This window comes from Trichechus manatus, unplaced genomic scaffold (genome assembly GCF_000243295.1).
Source record: "Trichechus manatus latirostris isolate Lorelei unplaced genomic scaffold, TriManLat1.0 scaffold00007, whole genome shotgun sequence".
NCBI lineage: Eukaryota > Metazoa > Chordata > Mammalia > Sirenia > Trichechidae > Trichechus > Trichechus manatus.
The window spans coordinates 30732427-30746712 of record NW_004443943.1 but is presented as its reverse complement, the minus strand read 5'-3'; the positions used below and the strand labels follow the sequence as shown (position 1 = coordinate 30746712).

At 40.0% G+C, this 14286-nt stretch overlaps 1 protein-coding gene across 1 annotated transcript in view; it reads left to right on the top strand.

Annotated features, from left to right (window-relative positions):
• The window catches only part of CFAP43 (cilia and flagella associated protein 43), a 123181-nt gene that overhangs the window by 9822 nt on the left and 99073 nt on the right, over nt 1-14286 (top strand). The window contains exons 4-5 of the mRNA XM_004370115.2: nt 4611-4778; nt 7445-7595. Of these exons, the coding sequence (XP_004370172.1) occupies nt 4611-4778; nt 7445-7595 (319 nt within the window). The remainder of the gene's footprint in view (nt 1-4610; nt 4779-7444; nt 7596-14286) is intronic.

Here is a 14286-nt window from a genome sequence, read left to right as displayed (position 1 = left end):
ATGTCTGAGCAGGCAAGCTGTGTGTTCTTTGTTGTTTGCTCGTCTGTGGGCACGATATTTTTCGCCTCCTTCTCCAAGTGTCAGGGTCAGTCATTCAGATATGGTACAGCAGGGCAGGTCTAGCTGAAGAAGAGTTGCTAGGATGGGTTGTTTGTGGCACTTACTACAGCCACCAGGGCGGTTGGTAATCAGTGCAGGGCAGATTCCGGAAGGCCGTGCCTGTGCTGCTTGGTGGTGTGATGTTAAGCGCACAGTGCAGGTAGGCAGGATGAAGGGGAGAGATTGTGATGTGTGGAGCTAAGATGGATATGGGAGAGAGGAGAGAGGAATAGGAGCCAAAAACATACAAACAAACAAAAAAGAGTGCTAGGGCAGCTTGCTGTTGGAGAGATGAGAGACTATGAAATGGAAAAAAAACAAGAAGGGGAAGAAGAAGAGAAAGAAAAAAAGAGAAGAATGAATAAATAAAAATTAGAAAGAACAGCAGAGCTCCCAGGGATCCCACCGGTGCGGCTACGAGGTCTGGGGAAGTTGTTCCCAGGTGTTGAAGTACAGCCTGGCTAGAAAGTGTAGAGGTTTTCAGTGCCAGGTATTCAGGGGACAGGAAGAGAAGAAAGGTATAGACAGATGAGAAACTAAGTAATGAAGAAAGAGACACAGGGAAAAAGTGGGAAAAGAAAACAAAACAAATTAAAAAAAAAAACAAAGAACAAGAAAAGCCCCCCAAAAAACAGGGAAAAAAAAAAAAGAACCACAAAAAAAGAAATGCTCTCAGGGATCCCTCTACACATCTGTGCAAGCTGAGGGGGTAGGTCCCAAGCCACATAGCACTGCCTAGCCAGAATGGGCTCCCAACTTGAGAAAAGAAAAAGAAAACAAACAAACAATTCAACACAAGCAAACAAAAAAAAGCCCCAGGATCCCACCAGCATGACAGCACGGACCTGGAAGCAGTTCCACACTTGAACAGAGCTCCGCAGCCCCTTAGGAAGAAGCAAAGATGGCGCCCGGAGCCAGGTACTTGAGAGAAAGGATCGGGAGGTGGTGAGAGGTTAGGAAGAAATCTAAAGAAGCAGAAAAAAGCAACACCAGCAGCCAAGAAATGGCACTCAGTGAGTCAGCCAGTGCGGGCGGGTGGAATCCAAGCAGCTGGTGCTTCCTGGCTGTGGCAGCGGGAAGCAGAGGAGGCTGAGTCGGGGTGAAGAAGGGTGGGGGTTGGGAAAGCGCATATCGCTCTTTACCACTTGTTCTTTCTCCTGCTGGAAGCTCTGTGAAGCTGCTTTCTCATACCCCTTGTTCGCTGGTCTCTGATAGGAGTCCAAGATGGCAGATCCATGCTGCGTTAGCTGATAGGGGACCTCTGCATGAATCTCTCCTCACTCTCCATTCTCTGTCAGTTTCTCACTCCATCTGGTGCTTAGCTGAGTTCTTTATCTCTTCATTTGATGTTTTAGGGTTTCAGGATTGCTGTTTTCTCTGTTTGGCTTAGTTTTTCGGATTTTTTCTGTGGAGGGACGGTGTGGTGCTTCTGCCTAGAGCGCCATGTTGCTGGAAGTCATCATTCAGTCAATTTTTATCCTCTACTAGGTGCTCTGGTAGCACAGTGGTTAAGAACTCAGCTGCTAGCCAAAATGCCAGAAGTTTGAATCCACCAGCCACTCTTTGTAAACCCTGTGGGACAGTTCTACTCTGTTCTATAGGGTTGCTATGAATAGAATTCAATTCAACAACAATGGGTTATTAGGTGCTGGATATAAAATGTACCACTTCTCAGGTATCTTACAGTCTAGTGGGGAAGTCTGAGACTTCTATAGAGGGGGCATTTTTGATAGGCTGAGCTAGAACCGAGACTAAGGCAGACGGTATATTCTCCCCACACCACCTCTTCCCCCCATGTTTGTTTGCATCTCTTAATATTCATGGCCACTTTGATTTGGGAAGTTTGGGTTGGCGAGGAGACAAGGGGGCAGGGGTGAGGAGAGCAGAGGAGGGCAGGGAGATGGGTTGGCACCTGTTCCTCATCCAGTGCCCTCACCTGGGTTTGCGCTGCTGTGAGGAAGACCAGAAACTACCGTCCTGGAAGGAGATGCTCTGATGCAGGCGGAGGTCCTCTGGGACCTGATAAACAAGCATGAACAGAGCTGGGAGGCAGACCCTCCTCTGGGCCTCTGTTCTGGCAACCCAAGGTTTGGAAGCTTTGGGAGCAGCCCTGATGGCACCGTTGGGATCTTGATATAAAATGTCTCATGATGGGGGCCAACAGCATGAAGCTTCACCAAGTGGTCTTGCAGGGAGTGGACCTAGACAAGATGGAGCTGGCAGAAGGATGCATCTGGGCCTGGGGAAGGCAGCCCCTCCAGGCACAGCTCCCAGCAGTAACTCAGTGATTGTTCAAAGGAGGTGAACTTCTGGAAGTCAGATCAGCAGAAGCTCAAGTACGATGATCTGACCCTGAAAGTAAATGCGTCCAAGGGAACGTAACCTTTCCTTACTATTATGTTCTAATTTTTTAGAAAGAGAAGAATGGATGGATATATTACCTGTGTAATTAAAAACAGTAATTGTGAAAAAAGAATTTTAAGTGAGGGGAGAGCGATCTCATGTTTGTAGTTCCAGGCTGGTGCGATCTGGGATGTCTTGGTCTCATGTACATATACACAGCATACGGCTGGCTAATGTCAGATCACCACCACTATCACTTCCATCACGGCCCTGGTAGTGTAGTGGTTAAGTGCTACGGCTGCTAACCAAAAAGTCAGCAGTTTAAATCCACCAGCCACTCCTTGGAAACCCTATGGGGCAGTTCTACTCTGTCCTATAGGGTTGCTGTGAGTTGGAATTGACTCGACGGCAACGGTTTTTTTAAAATCACTTCCATCAGAAAGGCACATATTGAAATTTACAATGGTTAGCCCATTTAATCCTCATGAAAATACCATGAGACATCAATCATGGTCCTCATTTTAAAGAAAGAAACTGAAGCTCAGAGAGGTTAAATGCTAAAGCAGAATTTTCGAACAAATAATAGATGGTGAGCACCCAGAGAAGTTTTTATATAATTCCTTAATGAGGAAACCAGGAGGAAGACAAAAAAAGCTGGTTGTTGAGTGCTTAAGGAACACAAGCACACACACACACACACACACACACACACAACTAGAAAAACGTATGGCTAAACAAAATTGCTAGGTTGGATACAAGAATGGTTAACTTTTCAAATTATAGCACCTTAAATTTAACTAAGTTATAACAGGCAATACAATCTTAGCATTGTATCAATTCTAGAGTTAAACTCTGCTCTAAATCAATGCTGCATTTATCAGTTGTACGTCAGATATACTATGAAAGCGAAGTTACATTCCATAGACGTGTCAGATACAGGTCAAAGCAAGGTACAAGGTTCCTTTTTTGTTCTAGGAGGCTTGTTGGAAAATGCTTCAACATGATACCAGAAGTCAAGTCAATACCGTTTTTCTTTTTTCCAAGTTTGAATAAGTTATTCCTTTCTCATAAGGTACTTGCCTAAAGTAAGTGACTATGGTGGGATTGAAACCCAGATGGGTCTGAGCTTTTATCTACTGTATTTTATGGCTTCTGGTGGTCTGAGGCACAATGGGAACAGATATTAAGGGCATATCATTTAGTCTGAGGTTGATATGGGATGGCCAAAGAAGGCTTCCTGGAGGGGATGTTGATACCTAAAGAATGAGATGAAACTGTCTAGGATTGGTGGTTGTTCTGAGGTTTCCAGCTGGGGTGGTAACCATGAATCCATAGTGCTTATAACTGACATGCTCAGTCCTGTGATTTTGTTCCTATGGCTCCAGTAGCCCAAGCTTTCAGTTGTATCCATCTGGAGTTGGTGGTTTTTACCAGGCATCTGAGGCAGAAAGTAAAAGGATCAAGGGAACCGAAGATACCAGCAAGAAAATGGTAGATGTGATGGACAGTGATGTTTATGATGGGGATGGAAGGAGGAGAGAGTAGGAGGGAGCCAAGAGACTAGAGTAGCTCAATAAATATTAATTCCAGTTTCCTAATCACAGCTATGAATGGAGTTCTGTCTCCCTGTACGAGGGGATAGCACACATTTATTTTGTTCCCTTTCATTTCATCTGTCAAAGGACTTTGCTCATGGTAGGGTTTCAGTTTATTCTCTTAAATGGGTAAATAAATCCATTTTGAAGTACTAATAGTTTTATCTTAAAAACTCAGTGAATGTTTCACTGGCATCAGTGGGTACAGTATACCCAGATCCATATGAAGTACTCATGTATAGGACTTAGAGATTTAGATACCTACATTTATTTTTTCAGCAAATAAAATGATATATTCTGTTTTCTCAGTTAAAATATTTTTATCTAGGATAAAACAGCTTTTGTAATATATGACAGAGTAATACTTAAAAAATACATAGTTATGCTTTCTTAGAAGGGTACACTATAATTATATGCAAAATTATTTATAAACTAGACATTAATACCATAGATTTTGTGATGTGTATCATACATTAAGTCCCAATTTATGTCACTGGTTTCCAAATAATTAATGTTCTCAAGATATGAAATTCAAATTCAGTTATTTTTCATCAAATACTATTTTCTTCTAAGGAATTGGGAATCACATATCATCTTGTGCAAGAAGTCACAACTTGGTGTGGATGTGAGCCAGATGACTTTTAACCCCATGAACTGGCACCAGCTGTGTTTGTCAAGTTCAAGTGCAGTGACTGTGTGGACCATTGAAAGAAGTAACCAGAAACATTACCTCAGACCAAAGTAAGAGGCTTTCTTACTACACAACAACAAAATGGTAATCTTCATTTGCATGTATGTAAAGTCATTGGGTCTATCTGATGAATTAAATGGCTTTATCACACATACATTATCTTAAGTAATAACATCTTACTATTTATATAATTAACTTGAAGTGCTTGTTTGCATTTTGAAAGGGTTCTTTATTTTATGACTTAATTTCCCAATGAGTTTCTTTTAAATACCTAGCCCTCCTAGAACTTTTTGTCAACATGGTTTAATTTTCCAAAATTTGATTTGCTCTTACTATTTCAAAACATGCCTGTTGTATAAAGAGGATAGTTATGACTTGTCATGCCTGCTACTTTGATGCCCAAGGAATCTAAAAAATAAGAAACATTTAGATTTAGAAATTGCAAACATTATACCTTCAGCCACATTATCTAAAAACAAACGGGTAGTTGCATGTGGTGAAGGCATAGGAGTTACAGGTTTAAATAGAACTGGGTCAAAGAGAAATTCTATGACCCATGTCATAGTGATGGTTGATGATAACAGGTACTTCTGTTGGAAAAGAGTTCAAATTCTCAAAGTGCCTGTAAAAATGGCTTGGGGGCAGTGTCTGACCTCCTCTAACTTCCCAAGGTGGGAAGAGAATCAAGATCAACAGCCCAAGGCTGATTCCTATGAGGCAGAGGTCAAACATGCCTCCTCTCTCTGACACCAACCATTTCTCTCCCACAGCACTCTTCACTGGGTTCGATAATTAAGTGCAATGGCCTCACAGAACTCACAGACCAAACTCACAATTATGTGGCTTAGTAGGGAAGTAACGGTTACAATTCAGGCTCAAGAAAACTCAGGATACAGTTCTTCCATCAGGATAGCCTCTCCCCAGCTGTGCTCAAAGGCACGCCCCTCCCTGACCCTCAGTCTCTGCCCAAAGGAACTCAGCTTTCTCTCTCCAGGGGCGGGCCGGGAAGCCCACCACACTATCTCCTGCTGCCTAGCCTCTCCTTGGTGGTGGTTGGCTCCTTCTCTCTGCTCTGGAATTGGCTCTTTGTTAAGGCAAAACTGACCAATCCTCTTGGTAGGCCACAATTACCCTATCACACAATCACCTAGGTGGAAGTTAAAAGACCGTGGATAGGAGGGCCACACACAAATGTAATTAATCCACCACAGTGCCTCTGAGCTAACCATTCTCAGTGTATTCCATGAAGTAAAAGACTAGAAGAAGTTGCTAATTTACAGCCTTGAAATTGCAATTTTTGAAAAAATTGCCTCCTTAAGAGAAGTGCAAAGCTAGTAAATAATGTTTTCTAAATGTAAAGCCCCACAAGAAGCACTTCTTTCTCCTCAGTGCTCTTTATGTCTCATTTTCTTGTTTACAAGCACGCATTGAATAGTCAAATTTGTTTCTAGTCAGATTTGACAATGCTGTACCTTTTAATAAAGTGGGTGATGTCTCTGTCAGACCCTGGACAGAGCAGGCAAGTAATTTATCACACCCTTCTTTCTCTTTGCTTACCTTGAATATTCTACTCTAGTACTGAATATTGAATTGTGATTTCGCTGTAAGCAAATAAAGCAGGAGGCAAAATGACCAGATTGTCTAGGTTCATAAAGCAAGCAGGATTCTTAAGCATTTAAGCCTTAGATATTTTGAGTAGTAGATAATGTTTTTATGTGACCGTTTTTCAAAATTATTTGTCACTCATAAACCATAACCAAGCCAGTTCAGAATTTAATGCATGAAGCCATGAATTCTTCAATGCTATGGGTTAAAAGTAAATATAGTATATATAAATATAAATATAGTAATACCAAAAGTGAATTCTTGGTATCAGAGGTTGCAATAGTAGCTGAATACAGCCTACAGATTTTTTTTTTTTTTAAATTTTAATTAGTTGCCAACATTTAAAATTCCAGAGATTTCTCATGGTATTCTCTTGAAAATTTGGAACCAGAATTCTTACATGTCATGAAACCATCTTGCTAGAGCTAAGTGGCACCTGCCTCCTGTAGGAGCGACAAACACTTTAAAATTTACCATGATCCCCACCTAGCTACATGTTACCTGCCAGACCCCATTACATTTGAATTTACAATTCCTGCTCTAGATATTAACTTTGACAATTTTGAAAATCCCTGTGTACTTAATTTATAACTGTGCATTACTTGTCCTTTTATGAGATTTTAAAATCTACTATTTGGCTTTTATTTGATTATATGTATTATAACACATATATGTATTTGGCTTTTATCTGGTATATGTTATAATGTATATATATTTGGCTTTTATCTGACATATAACATATATATGTATATGTATATATATAATTATATGTATATATGTGTGTATACATATTTAAAAAAAAAAAAAACCAAACCCGTTGCCGTTGAGTAGATTCTGACTCATAGTGACCCTATAGGACAGGGTAGAACTGCCCCGTAGGGTTTCCAAGGAGCAGCTGGTGGATTTGAACTGCCAACCTTTTGGTTAACAGCCGAACTCTTAACCACCTCGCCACCAGGTCTCCATATATACATACATACATACGTACGTACATACATATATATATATGTATATGTTATACCTCCCCACCCTGCTATCCACCCAGATGCAGTGGTTGCATCAATGATTAGTGTTTGTTAATCTCATCACTCTTATATCTTTTTTTCTATAGGTCAGTGAAACTACCTGCAGAAGATGGGTCCATTTTAGATGAAACAGACATCATTTTCTCCCACTCACTGCTCAAGGATCCTATCTATGGACCTGTGTTCCCCCTGTCGGCCATTGCCGGGCTAGTGGGCGAAGAGGCAGAAACTTTCAGGGTAATTACCTGGCACCTCTTCCTGTTTGCATAATAGATTGAGATTTAGAGAGCATGATCTCGTTTGATTCTCATAACCATCCCATGAAACAGGCAGGATAGAGAGGATCATCCTGGTTTTTAATACAGATTAGCTGTGGAGACTGTGAGAAATGAAGGCTCTGGAGTTTTGAGTTTGGGTGACTGGGAAGACGATGGTACTCTAATGGACACGGGAAGCCCAGATGTGAATTCCATTTTGGACATACTATACTCAGTTTGGGGTGTTGGGGGAACATCCAGGGAGAGATGATGGGTGGAAAGTGGCAAAGTGGACCTGATGTTCGGGGGGAGAAGGCAAGGTTGGAGACATAGACATTAGAGTCATTCTCACAGATGGGATAGTGGAAGCTTTGAGAGAGGTTGTGATGAACAGGAGAGAAAGTGTCAGGGAAGAGAAGATGGCCAGAGAGAAAACTGACTGCCAAGACTTGGGAGGAGGAAGAAGAGTCTGAGAAGGAACATTTACAGAAGCAGGAGCAAATCCAGGAGAGAACAAGGTCATAGAAAACATGGAAGAAAGTTTCAAAAGGGAGAGCTTATCAACAGTTATTTAACAGGTATTTATGGAGCTCCTTCTGTGCAGCAGGTACTTCTTTAGTCAGTGAGGATCCCATGGTGACTGACCCAAGCATAATCTCTGCCTCATGGATCTTACATTCTAGTCAGAGACAGAATGACAACCACAAAAGTTAACAGATATATTAAATCATTGCAAAATGTGATAATGATTATAACAGAATAAATGGGGGTTGAGAGATTAATATAGGCTGGTCAAAGAAGGTCTCTGAGTAGAGATGACACACTGAGACCTGAAAGACATGTTGTGTAACTCATGTTACAGGAGGGTAAAGGGCATTCCACTCAATGAATGGCATGTGCAAAGGCCCTGGGCGAAGAAGAGAACCTGGCATGTTTGAGGAACTAAGGAAAGACCTGTGTGGCTTGAGCATGGTGAACAAGAGGGAAGTGAGGTGCAGGGTGATGTTCAAGAGGGAGGCAGGGACCAGGGACCAGCACATGCAGGACCTTTGGAGTGAGTCTTAGCCTCTTAAACCTACACTTTGCTAATACTTGTGGTAAAGCTCTAAGCAGAGGATAAAGGAAGTAGAGGGTCCCAAGTGTTTTGGACCACAGCAGAGAAATAAGTTCTTTAGAAAATCTTTGTGGCAAGCAAGAGAGAAGGTATATTCTTTTGATATCTCCTCTAATAGATGACAATTATTCATAATTTTAAATTGTAGAAAATGGCTAATTCCTTACATAGCACAGGTCTTGGCCTTGAAAATACAGCCATACTAAGCCACAATAGGGAAGCAAGGTAAAAACAAATAGATGGGCTATCCCTGTTTACAACTTGAAAGAATGTTTCTCTGCCTTAAAAAAAAAAGAAAAAAACCGTTACTGTTCAGTTGATTCTGGCTCATAGTGAACCTGTAGGACATAGTAGAACTGCCCCATAGGCTTCCCAAAGCTGTAAATTTTTACTGAAGCAGACTGCTACATCTTTCTCCTGCAGAGTGGCTGGTGGGTTCAAACCACTGTCCTTTCGGTTAGCAGCCAAGTACTTTAGCCACTGAGCCACCAGGGCACCTTGTTTCTTCTAAAGTTAGATATAAAAAAAAACAAAAATAACAAACTCATTGCCATCGAGTTGATTCTGACTCATAGTGACCCTATAGGACAAAGTAGAACTGCCCCATAGGGTTTCTAAGGCTGCAGTCTTTACAGAAGCAGACTGCTGCATCTTTGTCCTGAGGAACGGCTGGTGGTTTCAACCCGACAGCCTTTTGGTTAGCAGCTGAGTGCTTAACCACTGTGACACCAGGGCTCTCTTTTTCTTTGCCTAGGACCCCAAATTTTCAACTATCTCAAACTTTTTTTTTTTTTTGCAGTAAATTTCTACAGAAGCCCTCATGTTCCCCACATTTTGCACCAAGATGATGAAGCCTACATGAACCCTACTTTTTTTTTTTTAATACTTCAGTGTGGAGTTAACAATTTTTTAAATGCTCTTAACAAACAGACATCTTTATTTTCTAGGACTTTTGTCTTCATTACATTTTAATCTTTTTCTGAAAACAGAAATTTAATGTTGTAGTTTGACATCTCTAAATTTTACAGGGAGTAAAAATAAGGCCATATACTTTTCATCCAAGTTAGAAATGTTCCCAGTAGTTTACTTTTTTCCCATTTTTTTACTTAAATGAAGTGATAAAAATGGCTAAAACTTTGATTACTGTCTGGACAATGAGGGAAAGCACAACCAAAAATAGATCTCAAATGTCTTGATTCTATTCTTTCCTTTGAATGTCATTTCTTGTGACCTAGGTACCAATGACAAAGAAATCAGTAATGAGTTGATCTATATAAGATCCTTGTTGCCCTGGTGGCACAGTGGTTAAGAGCTCGGCTGCTAACCAAAAGATCGGCAGTTCGAATCCACCATCTGCTCCTTGGAAACCTTATAGGGTCACTATGAGTCGGAATTGACTCGACAGCAATGGGTTTATTTTTTTGGTTTTATATAAGAACCTTATAAATGTACAAGTTTAGACTTTTACAAAATTACAAACATTAAACACTCCCGTTATCTCTTTTGTAGATAACATTAGAAAATCACATTATAGGCCTTTATGTAGGACCAGGTCACATTATGCAACTTATTTAGGGTACATAAAGTAGTAGCATGGGGAATTCAAAGGCAGATGTTATCTGGGCAGAAATTTGATCCAAGAAAATGAATTTAATCTATAGTTTTCTTTTTCCATCTACTTTTTTTTTTTTTTTTAAACAGAAGTTTCAAAATAGGAAACTCTACATGGAGTTGCCATGAGTCAGAATTGACTCAACGGCAACTAACACAAATATTCTAAACTTAGGTATTCTGAAAAGTATTCAGATGCTTACATTTTCTAAAACAATTGAGATGGACCCCAGTTTTTCATGTTTGGTCTTCAGGTGATCAAAGTGTTTGCTGTATGATTTCAGAGGCCTGAAAAAAGAAGGTGGTGCTATCCAGAAATATATTTAAACATCATTTGCACCCTCTCTTTTAAAACTCTCAGAATTCCCAAGGGACGGAAATGGCCACATAAACCAGAGACTTCATCAGCCTGAGACCAGAAGAACTAGATGGTGCCCGGCTACCACCAATGACCGCCCTGACAGGGAACACAACAGAGAGTCCCTGATGGAGCAGGAGAAAAGTAGGGTGCAGAACCCAAATTCTAGTAAAAAGACCAGATTTAATGGTTTGATTGAAACTGGAGGAACCCCAGAAGACATGGCCCTGGACTCTCTGTTAGCCCAAAACTAAAACCATTCCCGAGGTCAACTCTTCAGACAAAGATTAGACTGGACTATGGGACATAAAATAATACTCGTGAAGAATGTGCTTCTTAGCTCAAGTAGATACATGAGACTAAATGGGCAGCTCCTGTCCAGAGGTGAGATAAAAAGGCAGAGAGGGTCAGGAGCTGGTTGAATGGACATGGGAAATCCAGGGTGGAAAGGAGGAGTGTGCTGCCACAGTATAGGGAGATCAACTAGGGTCACATAGCAATGTATGTATAGATTTTTGTTTGAGAGACTAACTTGAATTGTAAACTTTCACTTCTAGCGCAACAATAAATAAATAAGGAAATAAAACTCAGAATTTTCAGAACTGAAAATTATTATTTCTGCTCACATATAATATCATGTTCATTTTTAAATGACAAGAACATATTTATCAATGAAAGAAATAGGAAGACAAACCCAGATTTATCTTAAAGTAAGAAAAACCACATATAATACTATTACCACATACAAAGGTCAGAAAAATCCAAATTTTCATCCTCACCTCCAGGTTATTTGGTGTTGTGAGAATCAGAAATGTGGTTTTTTAAGATTGTGTGCCCATTTCCATCGCAGGTAAGAATCTACCCTTTTGTGATTTATAGTCTAAGGTTAGATGTCATCAAGACACCCCAAGAAAATTTTAAAGAATATGGTGATTCAGTGACTAGCTCTTTTTCTGTGAGTCACATCTCAGTCAGAAAACAACAGAAATGTCATTAATCAGCAGCAATTTAATCCTTTTGGGTGGTTTTGCCCTATTTTTAGTTCACTGGGTGGCCAGATTGTCACTTAAGTATTTATTTTAACTATCTAAGGTTATGAGGGCATGAAATAGACCAATCATACAATTGAAGTCAATCTATCCTTTTAAAAAAGGAAATAAAATTATCATAATGAATATTCCCATTGTAAGTGCTGCCTTAGTCATATTTCAGGGTTCATCCCAAAGGACACAACTCCTTTCTCTCTATGCTTCCCTCACTCCACAGGGAAGAATCAATTACTTCCTCATTGATGCTCCCATAATATGTAAATACACCTCTACTGTAAACTGGCGCAGTGGTTAAGAGTTTCAGCTACCAACCAAAAGGTTGGCAATTCAAATCCACCAGCCGCTCTTTGGAAACCCCTATTGGAGCGGTTCTGTTCTGTCCTGTAGGGTCACTATGAGTTGGAATTGACTTGATGGCAGTGGGTTTGGGTTTTTTTTTTTGGGCAGGAGAAGGGTGTACTATAAACTACAGTGTTTTCTGATATTTATTGATACTGTTTCTTCTGTCAATAGGTGACTATCCTATTGAGAAGAAGGATCCCTTAGGACATGGCACAATGCCTGGTATAACCAACACCCAGTAAATGTTTATTGAGATGATATCAATTATGTAACACACTTGTATCAGTTGATAATCTAGTAGAGATATTTACTTTGGCAGGGCCATACCTACTTACCTTGAATCTGCAAGCTTCTCCTAAATTAAAAGAGCAGTATATAACATATTGTTCAGATAGTTGCATATTTGTTAAGATGATGGCTTGCATAAATCAGGGAGTTTTGAGTAGAAAAATGGCTGTTTATGTGGGCTTATAATATTCTCCAACTGTGAAAGCTATTCCAATTTTCCCTGTTTGATTTTTCTCCGCAGCCCTTAATCACCATGTAACATTCTTATATATTTAACGTCTTAACTTATTTTTATTCTTTGTTTCCCCTGACCAGAATATAAGCTCCATGAGGATAGGGATTTTTGTCTGTTTTGTTCACTGTTACAACCCTATACCTAGAAAAGTGCCTGGAATGTAGCAAGTGTCCAATAAATATTTATTAGATGAATGAATAAATGAATGAACAAATGAAATAAATTTAGGAATTCTGGTGATTTGGCCAACAGCTTATTAAAATTTTTTTCTGTGTCTATGGGTGTAAGGATGCCTAAAGAAAACAAAGACATTATGTCGTAGCTAGTAAAGTCTAAATAATAGCATAGCATTACAAAAACCTCAGATAGTACTACACGGTATGTTACAAAAAAATAATAATACTAAAGTAAGCTAGTATGTTTGACTAGTTCAACTAGAAAGGAGTCAGTACCATATTAAGGCATTCTGAATTTAGGATCTTAGTTAATCAGTGCTGGGAGGTGGGGGGACACGTGCCCAAAATAGTTGTCACAGCTACCTTGACCTCCAGAAAGGAGAGCAAGTAGTCCTAAGCTTACAAGGAGGCCTGACCCTGCTGAGAGAAAGGGGGAATGCTCTTTCTCCTACTGGACACCAGTGTTTAGGGCTGCAGGGGGTATAACACTGAGGTATTATCATGGGAAGCAGGGGTTAGCAAATTAGGGACTTTTTTTAAAATAAAATTTAATTGTGTTTTTGGTGACAGTTTACACAGCAGTTTAGGTTCCCATTCAAAAATTTCTGCACAAGTCATTCAGTGGCATTGGTTACATTCTTCACAATGCATGAATATTCTCATTATTTCCATTCTGGTTGTTCCTTTTCCATTAATCTAGTTTTCCTGCCTCCCTTACATTCTCATCTTTGTTTTAAAGTAATTGTTGACCGTTTGGTCTCATATAGGTGATTTTTTTAAAGGAGCACAGTACTTACAGGTGATATTCGTTATTTTTTGAGCCAATTTGTTATTTAGCTACAAGATGACCTCAGGGGTTAGTTTCAGTTCAAGGTTTTAAGAATATCTCAGGACAATAATATCAGGGAGTCCTCCAGTCTCAACCAGTCCAGTTGGTCTGGTTATTTTTATTTTTTTTAGGAATTTGAGGTTCTGTTCCACATTTTCATCCCATTCTATCCATTTATTGTGGCCCTGATTAGAATGGTCGGTAGTGGTAGCCAGGCACCATCTAGTTCTTCTGAGCTCAGGGTAGACGAGACCATGGTTCATGTAGAGTTTTTGTCCTGTAGACTAGTTTCTTCTTTGAGTCTTTTGTTTCCTTTTTTATCTTTTGCTCTTGGTAAGTAAAGACAAATAGTTGCATCTTAAATGGAAACTCCCAAGCTTTTAAGACCCCAGACAGTACTCACCAAACTAAGATGTAGAGCATAACTTTATAAACTATATTATGCCAATTGACCGAGATGTCCCACAAGACTATGGTCCTAATCCTTCAAACCCAGAAATCCAATCCTGCAAGGTGTTTGGTTATGTCTAAGAAGTGTCTGTAGAGGGCAAAATGACGCTCTAAGCAGAAGCACCACGCCATCCCTCCACAGCAAAGATCCGAAAAACTAAGCCGAACAGAGAATACAACAATCCTGAAACCCTAAAACATCAAATGAAGAGATAAAGA